General features: G+C 39.8%; 1 protein-coding gene across 12 annotated transcripts in view; it reads left to right on the plus strand.

Annotated features, from left to right (window-relative positions):
- Positions 1-20,925, plus strand: part of Fmnl2 (formin like 2) — a 293,575-nt gene that overhangs the window by 253,841 nt on the left and 18,809 nt on the right. For 7 of the 12 annotated variants that reach the window (XM_047547433.1, XM_047547432.1, XM_047547435.1 and 4 more), the window contains 9 exons: positions 2,779-2,853; positions 7,015-7,125; positions 9,530-9,679; positions 11,775-11,876; positions 13,532-13,844; positions 14,159-14,362; positions 17,435-17,455; positions 19,947-20,071; positions 20,701-20,903. In XM_047547433.1, coding sequence (XP_047403389.1) covers positions 2,779-2,853; positions 7,015-7,125; positions 9,530-9,679; positions 11,775-11,876; positions 13,532-13,844; positions 14,159-14,362; positions 17,435-17,455; positions 19,947-20,071; positions 20,701-20,903 — 1,304 coding nt within the window. The remainder of the gene's footprint in view (positions 1-2,778; positions 2,854-7,014; positions 7,126-9,529; positions 9,680-11,774; positions 11,877-13,531; positions 13,845-14,158; positions 14,363-17,434; positions 17,456-19,946; positions 20,072-20,700; positions 20,904-20,925) is intronic. The other 5 variants (XM_047547434.1, XM_047547440.1, XM_047547439.1 and 2 more) reach the window with 1 other exon arrangement.

The following is a 20,925-nucleotide window of genomic DNA, read 5'->3' on the forward strand; positions in this document are numbered from 1 at the left end:
ACCAGTCAACTAGTTCCAAAATGAGTTCTTTGTAAAAACCCAGGTTCCTAATCCCATCTGTGAAGACTGTCATTCAGTTACATCTCAGTTTGGACCCCAGAAGTCTGCTGTGTTTAGAAGTTTGTGGAAGATTCTGGTGCACAGATGTCAAGTATTATGTGTGTGATGCAAGGGTTGTGACCTTTAATAATTATATATATATATGTATATATATATATATGTATATATATATATATATATATAGAGAGAGAGAGAGAGAGAGAGAGAGAGAGAGAGAGAGACTATATATATATGGTCTCTTGTCTCAGATAATTCTGGAAGGGTATAAATATTCTCTAGATGGAATATTTTGGTCTGAGCATTCTGGGCTATGTGGGAGTGGGATCATCAGGTGGGTATTGGGGACTGATTCTGGTCTTGGTTCTGCCACTCTGTTGACCTTTTATCAGGTTAGGGATATTTGCTCTGTCTGAGAGTAGTTTATTCATAAGAATAAGACATCAGATTATTCAAGGCACTTTCCAACTTTCTAACATTCTTTAATTGAAGGGCTTTGTTCTCTTGAAATTGTGTCTGTTATCATTGTTCATTGGGTGGTTGTTGGCTTTTCTAAAGTAGTGAATGCCTATTTGCTCAACAGAACGTTAATCATGCTCTGCTTCTCAGAACAGCTGGTATCTGTCTCCAGATCCAAGAGGGCCTTTCTTCCTTTTCTTTTTCTGCCATTGCCAACCTCCCAACACAAGATTGAAGCCAGTCATTTTCCTGAGAATCAAGTTCTTTTGGGGGGGTGTGTGCTTAAAGAAAGTAGCAGTTCTGATTCTGACCCTTTCTGTGTCAAGCCTTGTCATTTTTCAACCACTGGGCCCTCTTTGCAAGCAGGGGTGCTTGTCCTTTTGGATACAGATGTAGCTGATGTCATACTAGAGAGCAGGGCCTAGAATGCCTCATTATATTCAACAATGTTTTATTTCCAGGAATTTGCCACATATTCACCAGAGGGTTTGGCTGAGTGTAGGGTGAGAACATGGTATCCCCTAGATCTCTCATCCTTGGCTTTCCTGGAGCATCAAAATAAAAAATAGTGCTTTTAAAATCAAGCATGCCCATGTCACATCACCCCCACTCAGGACGTCAATCAGACTAGAGTGGAATTGGGCAAGCAGAGTTTTTCAGAGGCATTAAATTCTCCCTTCCAAAACCAGCTCTTCATCCTCCTTTCTGGCTCATGCATTGTTCCTCTGCCTCTTGAAACTATTTTTGCTTAAGGCAGGTGTAAAGAAATGGAGAGTTATCAACAGAATTCTTTAAAACTGTGGTCTCATTTTGTTGGAAAAATTCGGTCTTTAAGACTTGAAGACCCTCAGAGGTTGGAGGCTGTTTCCTAACGTTCCCAGTGTAGGCTTGAGACCCAGGAGCCATTACTATAGCACTGTGGCACCTGTCCACAGTGGTCCAGTGGTTTCTTTCTTCACTCTAAAACACCATAGAGACTAGTATTAACCAAGTCACCCTTTTTGTGAAGTCTACACAATTTATGGTGGTTTGTCTTTCTATTCAGGACAATTCACAATGTTATGAATATTCCCAATGTACTAAGCATTGATCTGAATGTTGAAGATATAGCACTAAATAAAATAGACAAATTTCCTCCTTCATGGGCTTTCTTTTCATCAGTACATATATGTGTTCACATGGAAGTTTAACATGATTATTAATGACTGCATTGTAGCATTGTGAAATACCATTTTAGAAGAATTCTTCAGGATTAGCCTTGCCTGGGTATCTCTAAGATCATAAATGGAATCAGAAAATTTAGAGCTTAGCTTGTGAAATCTACATTTAATTTGCAAAATGCAGACTCAGGGACTGTGTTCTACTAATTCAGCTTGTAGTCCATGGGTGGTTCAGGTAAATATTTTTCTGAAACCAAGGACAGTGACAGAATTGGAGTTCATCTTTTCATTTTGGGACTATTATTTGGTAGAGTCTTTCCTTGACATTGTATTTTAGCTCTATGTATTTAAATATATATTTCCATGTATGTGAAAATACCTTGGGGCCCTGGGGTTCCCACTGTTTTATCTGTTTATTTCACCTGTTCAGTGAAAGCATTAATTTGGGCTGACGGCTTATGTTTCAGGCCTTGGGGCTGCTACTCCACAAATTACTACCAATTTGTGTGTTCACCTTAAGTGGGTTAATATAGCTTCCCAAAGTGTCTACTTTACTTTTGTGTTATAATTTATGCACTAAAATTATTTGGTTCAGTTAGACATGAAAATTTCGAATTGCTTTCAAGGACTTTAAAAACCAAATTATTCAAACATTTTAGTATGTCTGTCTTAAAAGTACTTTGGTAAAAAGGAAAGCTGTCGTGTGTGTGTGTGTGTGTGTGTGTGTGTGCATATATGCATATACACACACACACTTTTTTTTTTTTTTTTTTTTTTTTGGCCATGAGTTAGGGTGTGGGATTCTGAATGCAAGCTGCTAAAATCTTGGTGGGTCTGCAAACACAACAATGAATTAAAAGCACATTTGATATGGATTTTGAAATATCAGGAGACTATGCAAAAGAAACCCAAGGATCAGCTTTTGGTCCTGTGTCCTGTGGCTATTCGTGAGTTAACTAACTTTGGAGAGAAATAGTGTATGAGAGAGAAGAGGAAAAACAAAGACATTCTGGAAGTAATTATTAATGCCGAAATTTCCGTATCTAATTTGGGGATGCATATGTTTGGAATGTGACATGGACAACAAAAAAATGTGTTCCAGGTTTGCGGAGAAAAACAGCGCTTTGAGAAATTGATGGAACATTTCAGGAATGAAGACAATAACATAGATTTTATGGTGAGTTACTTAGTATTATGTTTAATAAAGCAAACTCAGATTTAGCACTTTTTTCCTAAATATATGCATGCATATACACACACATGTTTCACAGGACAGACAGGAAATTGAGTTTAATATGCTATATAGATCCTTTCTAGAATGTTCCTGTTCATCTGTATTTTCCCTTTGTGGTATTTATTTACAGATTTATTCATTTGAAACACACTTAGTAAAGGCCAAAAGTACTGATTCTGTACAGCAAGTAAAAGGGGAAGCCACACAGCAGGGGAAAAGGAAATTGAGACCTGCAAATGCCTATGATCTCCAGCTTGAACTACCAATAGTACTACATGATACTCGTAGGGTAGAAGGAATCTTGATGTTTTTGACTCTTGCAGACTCCAGTCAGTGCCCTTCTCCAGCCCGTATTCTCAAAAACTGCGTGCTTTGCTTTTGTAGATTGACTGTTCAGCAGTGAGTTTTCCGCCTTGGATCTCTTTCCTTCTTTAGTAATTCTGTGAGGGCATAATCATGTTGCACACCTCCTTAGCAGGCTCGATCACATGCAGGACGTGTGGGTCCATAGCAGTGCTATTGTTCTCAGATAAGAACAGCAAAATGCGTTTCAGCACTTCTGAATCCATACACCCAAGTCTTATTCCTGGACTGAGATGGGATTTACCATAGAGGATTTCCTGAGATAATACTCTTGAGTACACTGACCTCTGTAGCCTTTGACCCAATCCAGTTGCTCTAGAGAGCTTCTGAACCCAGGAGATCTTTAACTGAGTTTAATCTACCAGGTTCACTTCAGCTTGGAGCAGGTATCCCAAACGGTTCTTATATTGCAAAGCCTATGCTTAGGATGCCATGTAAAGTTTTATTTTTAATTGTTTTAGTGACTATAAACTGTAAAACAGATTCTTGCAGATTTCTAACCCTTTTATTGTGAAAATTTTTTTTCTGGGACCTTGAGTTTTATATGGCACCGTTAACTTCATCTCCTTCCAAAATCAGTGAGAAGATGAAATCCTTTATACAGAAACTGTTCTTTTCCATAAAGCATGTTATTTGCTTTTGAAAATGCAAAACATATATGTGAGACAAGGTGTACTTTTAAATTCTTGTTAGAATTTTCTAGAGAAGTTCAGGCTAATGCTGGCACTGGTAATGAATATGTAATGAGCTCTGTGCCTTGGCTTACATTACCAGTTCTTTTCTGTCCCATGTTAGGGGAAACTAACTTGTTTGATTAGAGCTGGCATTGCAGATTGGAGGCCCCAGACTGAATCATGCTACAGGCTTGTTGAACATAATGATAGATGTTGAATTTTTTTTTTGAAAATTAAAAATGTGTGATAACATTAGGCCACTGTTCCTAAGATATCATCTCCAGTGTGTCACAATCTACACTACTCTTTATTGTGTTACATATGACCTATCTTACTCATTTTATGATGACTGCTGAACCTCTTGGTATTTGAATTTGCTGAAATTATAAGTCCATTAAACCTTCTATACCCAGCTACATCGATGTTCATAGCAGCTCAATTCACAATATTTAACCTGGGTGCCCTTTAACAGATGAATGGATAAAGAAAATGTGGTATACATACACAATGGAATATTACTCAGCCATAAAGAAGAATGAAATTATGATACTTGCTGATAAATGGATGGAATTTGAGACTATCATGCCAAGTGAAATAAACCAATCCCAATAAAACCACAGGCTGAATGTTGTCTGTGATATGCAGATGCTAACACACAATAATGGGGGTGGGGATAAAGTTCATTGAATTAGACAAAAGGAAATGAAAGAAAGGGAGGGTGATGGGAATAGGAAAGACAGTAGAATGAATTGGAAATAATTCCTATGTTCATATATGAAAACATGGCCAGGGTGACTCCACATCATGTACAACCCCAAGAATGGAAAGTTATACTCCTTGTATGTATAATATGTCAAAATATACTCAGCTGTTACGTATATCTAAAAAACAACAAAACATCTATACCATTGTATATGGATTAGAGCCAGTTCCTGTCAGTTCACCTACTCATATGCACATAGGCAAGGTACCTTCTTGACAGGCTGCAAGAACTACTGCGGGCACTGTGGGTACACCTGTAATCCCAGTGTATTGGGAGGACTGAGGCAGGAGAATCACAAGTTCAGGCCAGCCTTAGTAACTTAACAAGACCCAAAGCAACTTAGCAAGACCCTGTATCCAAAAAAAAAAAAAAAAAAGTAATAGTAAAAAGAGCTGGGGATGTGGCTCAGTAGTAAGTGTCCCTGGGTTCTAATCCCTAGTACAAAACCCTCCAAAACAAACCCCAAGCACTATTGCTGGGTTCATGCATCACCTAAAATAGTTGTCTCTTAGGTGTATTATAAAACTCAGCATTTAGATCTATTTTCAGAAGAGAAATGGGAAGATGCCAGAATCCAACCACATTTTCCCTCCAGAAAATGAGGATTTTGATGAATTGGGAATGTAGTTCCATTGCCCAATCTCCCAAACAACGTACTCCCCACAATGTACAACATAAAAACTTTTTATATAGTTTTAAGACCTTTTTCTGTATTTTTGTGGAGAAAATAAAACAAAAAATTGACAAGATGTCTTTTCTTAAGTTCACTTAACCATAGACCTTGAAATACTTTTTTGGTAAATTGCAGTAGAGTCCCTTTGTCACAGAAGACTCTAACTCAGTAAAAACAGTTTTTAAGAAGCTAAAGGGAACTGGTCTTGGGGAAGAGACTGGTGATTATGAACCCTGGTCCCTCAATCATTTTACCTTCTTCCTGGAGCTTCTGTGGGGTCATTGCCTTTGAGGGAAAGTGTGAGCAAGATATTTCCACCATAAGTAGTAGAAACAAGGTGATTACCTAGAAAGATAGGCCAAAGCTCTGCTATCGTTCTGGTGGTAGACTTCAGAGAGAATGTTAAGAAGCAATTACCTTGTGGTGAGGGTTATACATGATTTAAATGATGTTTTTTGCAATAGTTTTCATATTTTGTGTGCTATATATACCTGTATTAATTTATTTGATTTGCTCTATATACCTATATGACTTCCAAAAAACATTTTTTAGTTGTAGATGGACATAATACCTTTTTTAAAAATTTATTTACGCAGTGCTGAGGATTGAACCCAGTGCCCCACGCATGTGAGGCAAGTGCTCTACCACTGAGCCACAACCCCAGCCCAACTAAATGACTTTTTAAGAATAGGTTTACTGAAATACAGTATCGTAACCTCCACATTACCATTGAAAGTGTATAGTTCAGTATGTATTTAGTATATTCACAGGTTGTGTAACCATCACCATGATTTAATTTAGAACATTTTGTCACCCCCAAAAGACTCCCTGTGCCCATCAACAGTAACTTCCTATTTACCTCATCTCCAACCTGAGGAAACCACCAATCTAATTTCTATGTCTATGGCGAAGCCTGTTCTGGGTATTTTAAATGAATGGAATCATACCATGTGTGTTTTGTGTTGGGGTTTGAACCCTGGACCTCATGCATGCTAGGCAAGCACCCTGCACTGAGCTACATGCCCAACTCTTCTGTGATCTTTTTTTTTACTGACTCTTTTCACTTATTATGATATATTTGGATTTGTCCATGCTCTACCATGTATCAGTTATTTCATTCCTTTTTATTGTTGCACAATATACCATTGTATAGACATACCACATTTTGTTGATGGACATTGGGTTCTCCCCATTTAGTTACAAATAATGCTGCTGTGAACCATTCATGTACAAATTTTTATGTGGACGTGTTTGTGTTTCTCTTAGCTACATGAGTCACATGATAACTTTGACATTTTGAGGAACTGTCACACTTTGCAAAGTGGCTGCATCGTTTTATGTTCCCACTAGCAAGGAATGAAGATTTCATGTTTCTCAATATCCACGCCAACCCTTGTTACTGTATTTTTGTTTTATTATTAGTCATCCTAGTGGCTGTGAAGTGGTATCTTATTGTGGTAACTCTATGACTTTTTAAATTAAAAACATTGTAAAATGTTATTAAAGACCCAGTGAAATGGAGGACTTGGAAATCAGTCAGTGAGCCTAATTTGTGTATTAAAAGCATGTGCCTATGATCCAATGAGAAAATAGTTTAAAATCTGTCTAATCCCTTGGCAATTTCATTTCAGGTGGCCTCTATGCAGTTTATTAATATCGTTGTCCATTCAGTAGAAGATATGAACTTTAGAGTTCACCTCCAATATGAATTCACCAAATTAGGCCTGGATGAATACTTGGATGTGAGTATAGCTATAACCTTTGGCTTCAGTGTAAGAATTGATTTATTACTTACCCTCCCTCAATGGTGCACTTCTATAGTGGCTAAGGAATGCTTAAAGCTCTGTGTAGTCAACTACTGTTATGCTGGTTAAAGGGAACCAGTCCAAGTGATGCAATCTGCTAAAGAAGCTGGATTCTTGCAGACCTTCTGGGACCTCTGCAGTCTTGTGCCAGCAGCTTTTTAGTTCAGGAGTCAGATGGCCTCTTGCAGTCCTGCTGCAGCTTGCCTGTGTTTTTGAGTACAAGTCTGGGTCAAGTCTCATTGCATCCCTCACCCAACTGCTGCACAGTTTGCATTCTTGGTTGCTCTGGGGGCCCCAGCTAGGCAGGGAAAATCAAACCAAGACTGCTGTAGAGTGAAGAGTAAAGGTCTAGAGCATAAATAATGAGGAAATGAACACTAGAGACTTCCTCCCGAAGCTGTTAATTTCTGCTTCAAGTATTTGTGGATTTAGAAGTTCCACTTTTGGGACTTGGGAGAAGGGTGTTTAGTTTCTCTTTTCCAGGTTTCCTTGCAGAAGTGCTCAGCCAGTTCCTGAAGTTCTTCTGTTAAGAAACTGAAAGTTGATGTGCAAATCATAAATCGACGTGAGAATCTATGTGTACAAAGCATACACTTTGATTCCTTGGCAGTTTTGTTTTTCTTTCCACACAGGAATGGTCCAGTTGAATTTAGAAGGGTAGGGCAGGAATTGCTGACCTCAATTTCAAGGCTATTTCTAGCTATAGAGATGATAGGTGCTCTTCCCTAAACCTGCAGTGTTTAGCTACCCATCTTCATCAGGATGAAGTTGGGATTTCAAACACTGTCTTCTAACAGTGCTGGGAGGCAGAATCACAGAGATGGTTTACTCTTGACCTGAGTCCTTGCTCACCAGAGCAGTCAGGCTACCCTGGAGTAGACTGACCTAATGTTGTCTAAAGACTCCACTCAGGGAGAGGCATGATGGATTTCCGTTAAGGACTTGTTGGAAGTATTTTTCTAATATTAAAGACCTACTGATGTCATTGTTGGAGTATTGTATGGAAAGGAATTTTTTATGCTTTGATATTGAGGTTTATCTATCCTCTTTCCTTATATGCTCTGAGAACAATGGTATTTGAACAAAAATTGGGCACATAAATTCCTACTGGTGTTCTGGGTTTAGCTTTGTACAGGTTGGTAAACTATCTGTGAACACCTATTATTCATTCTGAATCTTGTGAAAAATCCCAAGAAGCTTCTTCACCATTTTTTGTTTTGGTCTTTGCCCTAAACTAAGATAAAACATACTCTCTTCAGAACAAGTTAAATTGTAGGTTATACCTTAGCAGAAAATCCATTTTCCCCAGAATTTATATAAAGTGGAATCCCTCTTAAAATTTTTAGATTATATCAAAATTCTCTATTTCTTTAACTTTGTAAGAATGTTGGTTCTGCTCTCTAATAGACGGAGGTAGTTAGAAGAGTAATATGATGAATACATAACATGTAAATACTACATTAGTTTACAGAAGCAACTTTGCATGTAGTCTTCGATTCCTTTAGAAATGCCATTGACATTATCCATGTGCAAGATATTATTCTGGCCATTCCTTTATCCTCTGGAAAATTCATAGTTCATATTTCTTATAGAGGAGATTCATTGATTTATTTGGCCATCTTAGAGGCTAGTTTATCTTAGTGGTAGCTGAATTCCTTCAAGATCCCTGGTTGGGGGTACAGTGAACTGGGGAAAGCTTTCTGATCTTGCTTTGGAAGCCCTGAGCTATTGATGGGGGGGTCCTGCCTTAGGGAAGCACTCATAAAGAGTGAACTCTAGAAATTTGCAGTAAAATAAACCCAGGGCTAATGTCCAGCCCACCTCCTGCATAACTGTCCCCTACCCAGAGCCACCATCACTGTCCAGGCAAGATGGCACCCAAGGCAATCTTCTCTACTACCCAGACACCCCTTTAAGTTTCATGTTGTTTATGACTGTTCCCTTTGAAAGCTACTTCTAGTTTTTCTGTTTTCTTGATTTCACATGTATCAAAGTGTTTTAGATTAGAGTGTAACTACCTGGAGTAGGAAGGATTGGGGGAGGAAATGGAGTATGTAAACACATGTAAATATGTAATTTTTACATATTTACATTTATATGTATGTATATTAACTATATTAAATATTTACACATGCAAGTAAATATCTGAGGGATATTCAGCAGAAACAAATCTGATCCTGCCTTAAGTAGTCACTTCATAATTCTCTTAAGGAGGTTGATGTATTAAAACCCTTTTGGAAAAGGCTGGATTTTAGGAAGAAACAAACTTTGTAGACTATTGGGTAAGTATGTTCTGTTTCCAAAGATAAGCTACCATTACTTCTCAAATTCTGGTTTTTAGAAGCTGAAACATACAGAGAGTGACAAGCTGCAGGTACAGATTCAGGCTTACCTGGACAACGTGTTTGATGTCGGAGCTCTGCTGGAAGATGCAGAAACCAAGAATGCGGCTTTGGAGAGGGTGGAAGAACTGGAAGAAAACATCTCTCATGTAACTACATCTCAGACAAGGGAAAATTTGCTCATGTTTCATTTGGGTGCAAAATAAAACTAACATCCACCTTTATGGCAATAACTTAAAAGATGTAGTCTTAGAAATGAGCTGTGACCGGGTGAGAGAACTATCATAAGCCATTCTGGGTTCTTTCAAAGAAGGCAGGTCTGTTACTGAAAGCAAAGTGGAACCCCTTGCTTTGCCTCAACTGGCTTACCTCTCAGAACTGCAAAATTGCTTGTCCTGACAATCTACAGGCACAGGAGGGTTGAATTGCTGGCATTACCTAAGGGATTAGAGGGGAATGAAATATGGAAATTTGGCATGAGATGAAGAATTATTTTCTGAACATAAACTATCTTCTTCTCAAAATGTCGACACCATCCCATGGGGAGAATTAACTAGTGTCTCTTGATGCTGATCTGAATATTCCTATCTTACATTACTCATATTCTCAATAGTTTCATTTTAGCAATTAGACATTTTCATGAAAATGTCTCTCAAATATCTTCTTTGCTGAAGAAGACTGGCATCTCAATATAATGTCAACTCTGTATTAGGGCAGGAATCTGATGACAGGGATCTGATTTTCTATAATATATATATATGGCATATATACATATAAACACACACACACACACACACACACACACACACATAAATTTTTTTTTTTTTTTTTAAAGTACTGGGAATTGATCAGGGACATTTTACCACTCAGCTACAGCCCCAGATCTTTTTAGTTTTGAGACAGGCTCTCACTAAGTTGCTGGGACTGGCCTTGAACTTGTGATCCTTCTGCCACAGACCAAGTAGAATAAGAGTCTAAAGGTCTTCAGAGGTTGTTCATTTGTTCATTCATTAAACACATACTTCAAATATTACAAGAACAAGCAGAGAAACCTAGAAATTTAAACCAGATTTTTTGTATGAAATGAATTGTCTCCATTTGGAGGAACATTATTTTGCCCTTTGAACACATATTTCTTCCCACATTTAAAAAAAATTTTTTTGGACCTTTATTTTATTCATTTATTTGTATGTGGTGCTGAGAATTGAAGCCAGTGCCTCACACATGTCAGGCCAGCACTCTACCACTGATCCACAACCCCAGCTCCCACGTTTTCTTTTTAAAGTACTATATGTATGTGTAATTTCCTTTGCTTTTTATCATTACTTTGAAAATGAGCATCTCCGTGGCTTGTGATTAAAACAACTTGCTGAGCCCAATACTCTCCCTTTCTAAGTACTACAGTGACCTAGTTGGCATCTGCCATACAGTTTACAGGCCCAATATCTCTCCCCTTCAAAGATTAGTATTTTGTTCTGAGCCTGATTGGTGTAAATCTCCACTCTTCTTTCCCTTGCCTTTCTGATTGCCTTTACTTATGATTATTTTCAGTGAGATGTAAGAAATCAGAAATTGCTCAATCATATAGCCATGTGCAGAAAGCTGCTTTTTAATACATATACATGACTTATGTGCTTCCCTCTCCCTCCCTCCCTCTCTCTCTCTCTCACTCTCTCTCTCTCTCTCCCCCCTCCCCCTCACCCCTTTCCCCGCCCCCAACTCCTCTCTCCACCTCTTTCCCTCCCTCCCTCCCTTGCCTGACCATAGCAAAATTACTTTTGTAGTAGGCCACCTTTATTTGAACTACCTCTCCAAATAGCTTCTAGTATTTGAATATTTGGGGTTGAAACAAACAGTAGTGCCTTTTTCCAGCTGGATCAACAATTTTCAAAAGCTGTTGTCTGATATTCTTTTCTTGGGGATGGGAGGTGACCCTCTTCCCTCACCTTTCTGTTCTCAACCCTTGCTAGCTCCAAAGGAATGGAGGGAGACACTGTATATTTAAACACTAAGGAGTCCCATATGGGTTTTTATTAATGATCTTGTGTAAATTATTCTTAGTAGAAACAAATGTGTTTTCAGAACCATTATTATAAATACAAACATTTCCAAAAAACAATTCGTGTAACACATTCGAGACTCTGAAAGCCCCCTAATCATCTTAGAGATACACTTTCTGAGGACTAAAGACCTGGTCTGAATGATCCTATGTTGTGACACAGTTTTCTTTTCAACGTTTTACAGTTATCTGAGAAACTACAAGACACAGAGAATGAAGCCATGTCCAAGATCGTAGAACTGGAAAAGCAGCTCATGCAGAGGAACAAGGAACTGGATGTTGTCCGAGTAAGTGTGCTAATGACAGTCCCCCAGGTGGGAGTGGCAGCCAGTGTGCTCCCGCCTTGGGCTGGTTGAACACGGGTGCATTTTTCGGAGGAATGCATTGATGCAGCAGGTTTATTAGGACCATTTCAGATGTGATCCTTAAATGGAAAGTTCACGTAGTCAGGGTCTGTATACACATGTGTGCACTCACATATTGGAGACTCAGGATTTCCTTATCACAGATTTTGGGAGCAACAGTGCTTTTCCATCTGGAGGAGACTGGGTTGATTCTGTGGCTCACCCATTTGGTTGGAAATAAAAACATAGCATGGATTTAATTCATGTCACTTATTTATTTTTACTAGGGCTTGGACTTCATTGTATTCCTTTACTTTGCCTCTACTCAAAACTGGGTTTGGTGGTTGCTATGGAAACCGTGAATCACAGCTCAGGCTAGACCTAATGACATTCACCCAGAAAAAAAGGAAAAAGCAAAACCAATTCATTTTATTATCAGATAATCCCAGTTATTTGATTTGGCCTTAGTGTTGTTTTACCTTACATGTCAGGTATTTATGGCGTGCCATCTGTGTGCTTGGAATTGTGCAGAACATAAAAGCACCAACGTGCCTGGAGGGCGCTGGGGCAAATGGCTTGCCTTTACACCACATTTAATGCAGCGGCACATTTTATGTGATGGTTATCATGTCTGTGTGTGTTGCCTGATATTCTGACATGTCCTTCGGTTAACTCTTGGAAATTTATTTTCTGGCACACCATCGAGACAAAGATGTAGCATATGGACTCAATTCAAAGTTCAGACTTTTAGATTATTAATAATAGACAGGGTGTGAAGAATGTTTCCCTGCCTGCCGGAGGTTTGTGGTGAGAGAGAGCACATGTGCAAGGCCCAGCTAGTGAGTTCAATTCCATAAAACTCCTTGCACCGGAACCTCTGTGGCCCCCTAAAAAGGGACCAGGGCAGCCTTTGAATTGAAAATTGTAACTTCTTTGTTTTCTGCTAAAAGCTAGACAGAAATAGCAATTAGTGGAGGGAAGCTCTGGCCTGTTTTCTTAACTGCATTACCAAGGGAAAATGTCACAACAGTTGCTGTCCTAAGATTGGTCAAGGGGGCATTTTGAGGACCAGAGAAACCTATTCAAGAACAGTCAGCCCTCCATTACTCATGAATAGGTTAATCCATGCTTTGTGGATTTTTAATCCTAGTCTGACTTCTGTCCAAGTCTGATTTAGGGCCCTTTGTTTATGGTAAGCTGATATGCGTACCTCGGAGTTACAAATGGATCTGAAAATTAGTGAAAGGAAAACATGCTGCACCAGCATGTCCCAGGACACTTCACAGTCAGCTTCTGGGAGTTAAAGTCATCTCTGCTCTCTTCCTTTCTACCTGCTTGGAAAATTGAGTTAGCAGCAGGATTTATGAAATGGAAAGAACTTCATTAATGATATCAGTTGCTGGAGTATATTGCATGTGTCAGCAGTATAATTCATAATTAGTGGGACCCTATAGGTTCTGGTTTCATAGAATTTTTATTTATATCAGTGTCCTTTTTTCTCTTTTTAGTTAATTCCTTTATCCTCAGTTTGCCAATCTGATGGTCATAAATGTGAATATCCTTTGGAGACAAATTCTTGACCATGAACTCTTTTGCAGGAAATTTACAAAGATGCAAATACTCAAGTTCACACGTTAAGAAAAATGGTCAAAGAAAAAGAAGAAGCCATTCAAAGACAGTCCACCCTGGAAAAAAAGATTCATGAACTGGAGAAACAAGGGACCATTAAAATTCAGAAGAAAGGGGATGGGGACATTGCTATATTGCCAGTTGTGTCTTCTGGCACAATGTCCATGGGGTCAGATGTGGGAGCGGGTAACTATGTGGGACCAGTTTCGGGGGCTGTCTCCTCGGGACCTTTGCCACCTCCTCCCCCGCCAATACCTCCATCATCAGACACACCTGAAGCAGGTAAGAAGCCATGCAGGAGGACTAAGTGTACACTATCAGGTCATCTGTGTTTCTTCTTTTACCAATTATCCCTTTTTGTCCTTTGCTTTTGTTGGCATGTTCTTTTACTGATTTTAAGAACTATTTATGCTTTGAGATTAAGGCATTCATTCCACTTACATTAAAGTATTTCCCCCATTTGTTGATAAATAAGTTTTATGGCTTTTGAAAGCAATCCTTTATCCTTTTAAGTGTTTTTTATATTGTCTGTATACGCAACATGTTGCAGGAAGACCATTTCTGTTTTCAAAGTCAATTGGTTTCTTTTCTTCTAGTGCAAAATGGCCCAGTAACACCACCTATGCCTCCGCCTCCGCCACCGCCACCCCCACCGCCTCCCCCGCCCCCACCTCCTCCTCTCCCAGGTCCTGCAGTAGAGACTGTGCCAGCTCCTCCTCTGCCACCACCCCCTCCTCCCTCTGCACCCCCACTGCCTGGAACATCTTCACCCACAGTGGTTTTCAACTCAGGATTAGCAGGTAAGCACGGAATTAAAAGCAGGACATTCATGTAAGAAGTGCTCATTTGTCTACCTCCAGAGAGTAAAGCCATTTTTTCAAAGACCAGGTCTTTTGCAATGACGTACCTCCTTTTAGTATAAGAACATTCCTGCTAGTGTAGCCAAAATTGGCCTCTGTGTGGCCTTTGTCACAGTCCTCCTTAGCAGGAGGTTCTGCTCTCTCACCTCATCTTCCCACCTGCCACTGAAAGAAGGCGGACAAGTTACCTTCATGAGGACCAATGCCTTTTTATGAGTTCAGCAAATACTTCTTAGACACTTGTAGTGGTTAAAGGAAAGACTGAGTGCTTCTGGGCCTAATTTTTTTTAAGGTATTTGAAATGTCACATATAAAATAGGAAAATGCCTTTATGTATAATTGCCTGACAGGCTTCCACATGTGTCTTCTGAGCATTTGAGGAGATCAGAATTTGCAGAAGCAGATTAAAACTTCAAGGGGAAGTGCTTTCAACAGAAGTGCCTTGAAAGGCTTCCACAGAGTAACTCTTGCTGTCCTCCTGCTAACCAGGAGATGGAGTGTAGCACCTACTTCACCAGAAATAACTGGGTCTGGCCAGTGAGAGGAGGGAGTTGCTCTAATGATGATATACGTTTTTATTTTTGATTCCTGTAAATTAATTTTTATTCTTTCTGTAATGCTACAAACAGTTTCCCAGGCATTTGGGACTGCTCTGTGGTTGCCATCCTGTGTTGTTGGCTAGCTGCTTCCTCATTCACTCTAGTGTGTTTGTGAATTCTCCTCTTTACTATGAACTGCTGCTCTAACAGCCTCCACTTCTAAGGCTGCAATAGTTTTCGGAGACTTTTGCCTGAGGTCTGAAAGACAGTCTTGTCTATAGAGATTTCCTATTCTTCTCGTGAGGCTGAGGCGGGAGGATCAAGAGTTCAGAGGCAACCTCAGCAAAAGCGAGATGCTGAGCAACTCAGTGAGACCCTGTCTCTAAACAAAATACAAAATAGGGCTGGGCATGTGGCTCAGTGTTCAAATGCCCCTGAGTTCAATCCCTAGTACCACCTCCCCATCCCCCAAAAGAAAGATTTCCTATTCTTCATCCCTTCAAGGGTGCCATCAGCAGCTTTACTAGCCAGTTACTGGGGCTAATTCATTCTAGTGACTGGAGCCCTTGTGACACCTGAAAGCTGCTCTTACCAAATTTGTTCCACTTCAGAGCCATGATTTTACTTCCACCCTGACCTCTATAAAACTGTCAAGGACACAAACAAAATGCCATTCAGAGTGATGTTCATAGTAAATTGGTGGTTTATTTCTACCCTTCAAGATCCTCCCCATCTATCACTTTCTTCTAGACTTTTTATTGCTTCTGAAGAGAAAAGTTGGAAGAGTCTTCGTGGAACTGTTGGATTGTGGAATGTAAATAAACCTCATAACAAGCCCTGGGAATCCATTCCATCACCAGGCTGTTCTCAGTGATTGAGTGTGGAAACCCCTAATTGTCCTGTGCACCTGGGCTCCCTGATTAGCTTTCCTTATAGCTCCCAAGGAGCACTCACTGTGAGATGTGTCTGCCGTGATGTCTCATTTGGAACTGCTTCTTTCTTCCTGGCAAAAGCTAATGTGTGATTCAGCATCCACTTCCATTCACCTGCGCCCTAACACAGAATTCAGATCTGCCTTGGCAGGTGACAGCCAGAGGCTGAAGTGTGTGGGTCCAGGGCTTCCTTCTGAAGAAGCATGTCCTGTCTGGTTGTTATTATTATTTTTTTAAAATTGCCTGTTTTTGCCTGGGTACTTTACACTACTTCATTTTTAAAACTAGTTGGTTCTTTTGACTGCTTCAACTTTAAGGCCTAGAACTCTGTGCTCAGCTGAAAACCAGCTGCTGCCTTCAGGATTACCACAGTTGGAAGTTGTCCCCATAATATCTTATGCCCAAGGACTATAAGTGGGATTGAAGTAACTTCTCTGTAGTTCCATAACTATTGTTCAGTGTTTACAAGAGACAGCCCATCTTACAAGATGTAAGGATTACAAGATCCTCATGAGTCTTTGATAGCTTGAGATTGGGCATTTTCTGCAAAGCCTTTTCTCTCTTTACTATTCATCTTTGGTTTTCTGTAGTGACTGAAGCCAGTTCATGGGATGTTTTGCCAGTGTGTTTAGTATATCTGTCTCTGGAACCAAGAGGCCAGACAAAATCAGGTTGTCCCAGGACCTAGAGACAGAGCTGAGCTGATGCCCAGGCTCCCATGAAGTCAGAGACCTGTGATGTCACTGGACCTCTAGGTCCACAATTGACAGAATCTCTTATCTCTTCAGTGGGCAGTCTGTTCTTGGTAGTCACAACATGGAACCAAGAAGAGGTTCACATAGTTCATCTCTTGTTGAGAGTTTTTTTTTTTATTTTATAAAGAAGGTATTAGTAGTGTGAAATATGCATTTGAAATGTAAGGCTTACTTCCTCAAGGATATGATAGAGCAGTCTGGCTCCCTTTCCTGGGGTAGGTCACCTGTGATGGACTACTGGGCAGTCTGTGACCTTTGCTGTCTTTGGGAAGATGTGCTTGCATCCTCTCAATGAGCATTTGGGTCTTAGATGATTTTTTAAAAATTTTAAAATTTGTTTTGATTAGTTGTACATGACAATAGATTACATTTATACATTTTGACAAATCATACATGAATGGAGTATAATTTCTCATTTTTCTGATTGTTCATATTGTAGGATCACATTGGTCATGCAGTCATATGTTTTTATTAAATTGTTCAAATCCTATGAAATACTGGACATAGTTCAATACGGCTGTTTGGGACCACTGCAATGAGATAAACATTTTCTTTCCCTCTTCTTAAAGTGCTTAAAACACACACATACACACACACACAAATAATAAGTAAGTCTTCAAGGCAGGCCTGAATGGAAATGAATTTTTGGCTCTGTGCTACCTTGTGAAGTGTGTCCAAGAAGCATGAAATTCTATGCTGAGAGTGTGTGAACCACTGAGCCACTGACTCTAACCATATCTAATTTTTTTTCTTTTATTTTCTCTGCTCTCTCTGCTTCCACAAAAGATGGGCCAATCAAGCTTTTCTGTAGGTTGCTCCTCACCGAGTGTGTTGAGTATCTGCTATGTGTTCCTGTTGGTCGCACTGTGCCTTGACATCTTTTCACTCCATCTTACTTTGACCCATTGCATTTTGACATTGCGTCTGCGGGAAGTCTGGGTGTTGGCTGACTGTTACTCCAGGTCTGCCCACACATTTCAGTTGAACCTGTAGAAGATATGATTGTCCTTTAGGGAGGAATCCTGGATTCATATGCCACATTCCTTTCCCTCTGAGAAAAGGAATGTTCTTCTCTTTTTAATTTTCATAGTTGAGTCCCAGGCTTAGCTTCTAAAAGAATTTTAGATTTATTCTAAGGAAACATGGAGAACAAGGAGAAGCTGCTGGGTGCCCTTTTCCAGTGCCCTCTCCTGGTCCTGTGGCTTACTTTGTGAAGGATCTACCCATTCGGAGCCAGTTTCTTTGGTCTGAGCCCTGGGGATGCGGTATATATCATGGTCACCTGTATACCCTCCTGCTTTTCCCCAACCCCGTTGCTGGAGTCAGAAAAACTTGCCCCAGACCTCCCTTTTTCTTTTTTCTTTTCTTTTCTTTTCTTTCTTTAGTTGTAGATGGACACAATACCTTTGTTTAATTTATTTATTTTTATGTGGGGCTGAGGATCAAACCCAGTGCCTTACATATGCCAGGCAAGCACTCTAGCACTGAGCCCCCTTGCCCCAGACTTTTTGTACTTGTGTTCTGATCTCAGACACGTTCTTAATCTTGCTAAAGAGTTGCAAGAAGGGAGGCTGCAAATGAAATAACTTTTAGCGAGCGTCCTAAGCCTGTAGTGTCTGTGGAGGGAAGGTAGGAAGCAAATGGCACCAGCCTGTTGTCTCCCTTTGAGAGGAGCCCGGCACTGCCCCTCACCCATGTCCCCTCCCCAGTGCGCCCCTTCTGCCCATGTTGCTGAAGTGGTGACCTAGAGGAGGGTCTGTTCCTGTGTCCCATAGAGGATCCTGTTTTCGTGGGTAGCGTGGACATGAGCAAAGTCTGAGGAGGAATCTGATACACCTGGGGGTGAGGGTGCCCTGTCTGATGGTGGGAAGTCCTGGTTTGGCAGAAGCTGTGTCTCTGTGTTCCTGCATGCTTCTGTGTGGATTTATCAGATGACGTTCCTGCTCTTTCTATGGCCTTCATAACTCTGGAGGAATTAGAGGCACCACCAGTCTCCCGTGTTTAGTAAACATCAACTGAGACAGACAGGTAGACAGCCAGTAAACACTCAGGTGTGTTTGGCTTTTATTTTGTTCTGCACTGTGGTGCTGAAGTTCTCCTTCCTTCCCTTGGTAATAAAAGCAAACAGTGAAGCTCACAAACACAGAGTGGTGCAGATGAATGCATACAGCTAAGTAGTGTAGGAAGACATCGTTATGATGTAGAATTAATAAATAGCATTTGAGTGGATTACCTTTAGCTCATTTCCTCAAAGTGAGAGTAGTTTCCACTTACCTTTAGTCCCTAAAAGAGAATCTACAGCCTCTCAATTGAGAGACTTCATTGACAACACCTAGTGAACAGCTGACTCCTAGTGAGAACTTAAAAAGAGGGAGAAAGGGCTGTGGCCATTCCTGAGCAGTCATACAGTTTTGTGATTTCAAAGTACCCCTTCTGTCTTTTTAAACATTTTCTGATTTAGGCCATTCATGGCCCTTTGTCTTTTGAAATAACTCAGCAGACAGTATAATCTCCCTTACTGAAGTCACCCACAGGAATATATCACCCTGACTAAAAGTCAGCTTTCTTGGTGTGTTATGCACGTTCCTTGTAACAGCCACTATTTGCAGTCTCTCATCATCCTTTAAGGTTTGTTCATAAATATATATTCTAGAAGCCAGAATTTAGGATGTTAGAATTTGATAGGATTTGTCCTCTCTGCTAATAATAATTTTTGCTTTCTCTAGCACGTTGTTTTAAGATTGTCCTAATAACTATAAAGCAACAATCCAGTTTCCTGAACAGAAATAAAAAGCAAAATCTTGGCCCTAAAGACAGCTTTTAAGACAGTGTTGTGTCAGTCAACCAAATGAATCCTCAAATGGTTCTGGCCAAGGTCATGTGTGATCTTTTTCACATTTAAAAGAACTTGTACTGGGCAAGATGGCACACACACACACACACACACACACACACACACACACACAATACCAGTTACTCGAGAAACTGAGGAAGGAAAATCACAAATTTGAGGCCAGTCCAGAAAACTTAGCAAGATCTTGTCTCAAAATAATAAAGTAATAATAATTTTTTTTTTTTTTAAATGCCGTGGATGCGGCTTAGTGGTGGAGCTCTTGTCTATACTGCACAAGGCCCTGGGTTCAGTCCCCACTATTGCCAAAATAAGAAACAAGATCTTTGGGTGCCTCTTGCTAGCCTTCCTCCAGTGTTACAGTGTCATCTGCAGAGACTGTTGTCTGATCACTTCTGAGGTCTATGGAATCTTGGATCTTAATTTCGTTCTCTTTGACATCTTTAGCTGTGAAAATTAAGAAGCCCATCAAGACAAAGTTCAGAATGCCAGTGTTTAACTGGGTTGCTCTGAAGCCCAATCAGATCAATGGCACAGTCTTCAATGAAATTGATGATGAGCGAATTCTGGAGGTATTGTTCTCATTGGTTAGAAGCTCGAGGGGTGCTCTCTGTGGAAAAAGCTAAAATGAGTGGTCTATGAATCTGTAGGTTTAAAGTGTGGTGTTTTAAGTACCTTGATTTAAAGAAGTAGTAGATACTTTTATGCTATCAGAGAATAACATTAGATTCTATTTTATAAAGCAGTTCTAATACTGTTTAAAAATTAAAGTGCAATAAAAATGTAGTTTTGAGTAACTTCAGTGCATGCCACAAAAATATGTATCTGTCACTGTCCCATCCTTTAATTCATAAAAGGGCATAAAAACCCTTTACTGAACTAGATTAAGGACTCAATTCTCACACTTACCACCTGGTTTGATGACTAGTTTTAGTCTGTGGCAGCTGTCTATGCAAGCTCATTATTGAAAGCAGTTGAATTGGCTGTTTGGAATTAGTAGTGTACTTTGGATAGTCACTTTTATCTCCATGTTAGAAGTTGCTCTCCAACAAAAAAAGGAAAAACAGTGGTAGTCATGGCCAAAGACAGGTAATTAATAAGAAAATAAGGTCTTTGTTTAAGTAACTCTCTAGATGGTGGCTGTACGAATTAATTTTTTAAGTATAATCCAGTTTTCCAATGTTATCCTTCTCTATCCCAGGATTTAAATGTAGATGAATTCGAGGAAATATTCAAGACAAAGGCACAAGGTCCTGCCATTGATCTTTCTTCAAGCAAGCAGAAGATAACACAGAAGGGATCAAACAAAGTGACATTACTAGAAGCAAATAGAGCCAAAAACCTTGCCATAACTTTAAGAAAAGCTGGAAAGACTGCCGATGAGATATGTAAAGCAATTCATGTGTAAGTTTGGGGCATTCTGGAA

The sequence above is a fragment of the Sciurus carolinensis genome, chromosome 3 (assembly GCF_902686445.1).
Source record: "Sciurus carolinensis chromosome 3, mSciCar1.2, whole genome shotgun sequence".
NCBI lineage: Eukaryota > Metazoa > Chordata > Mammalia > Rodentia > Sciuridae > Sciurus > Sciurus carolinensis.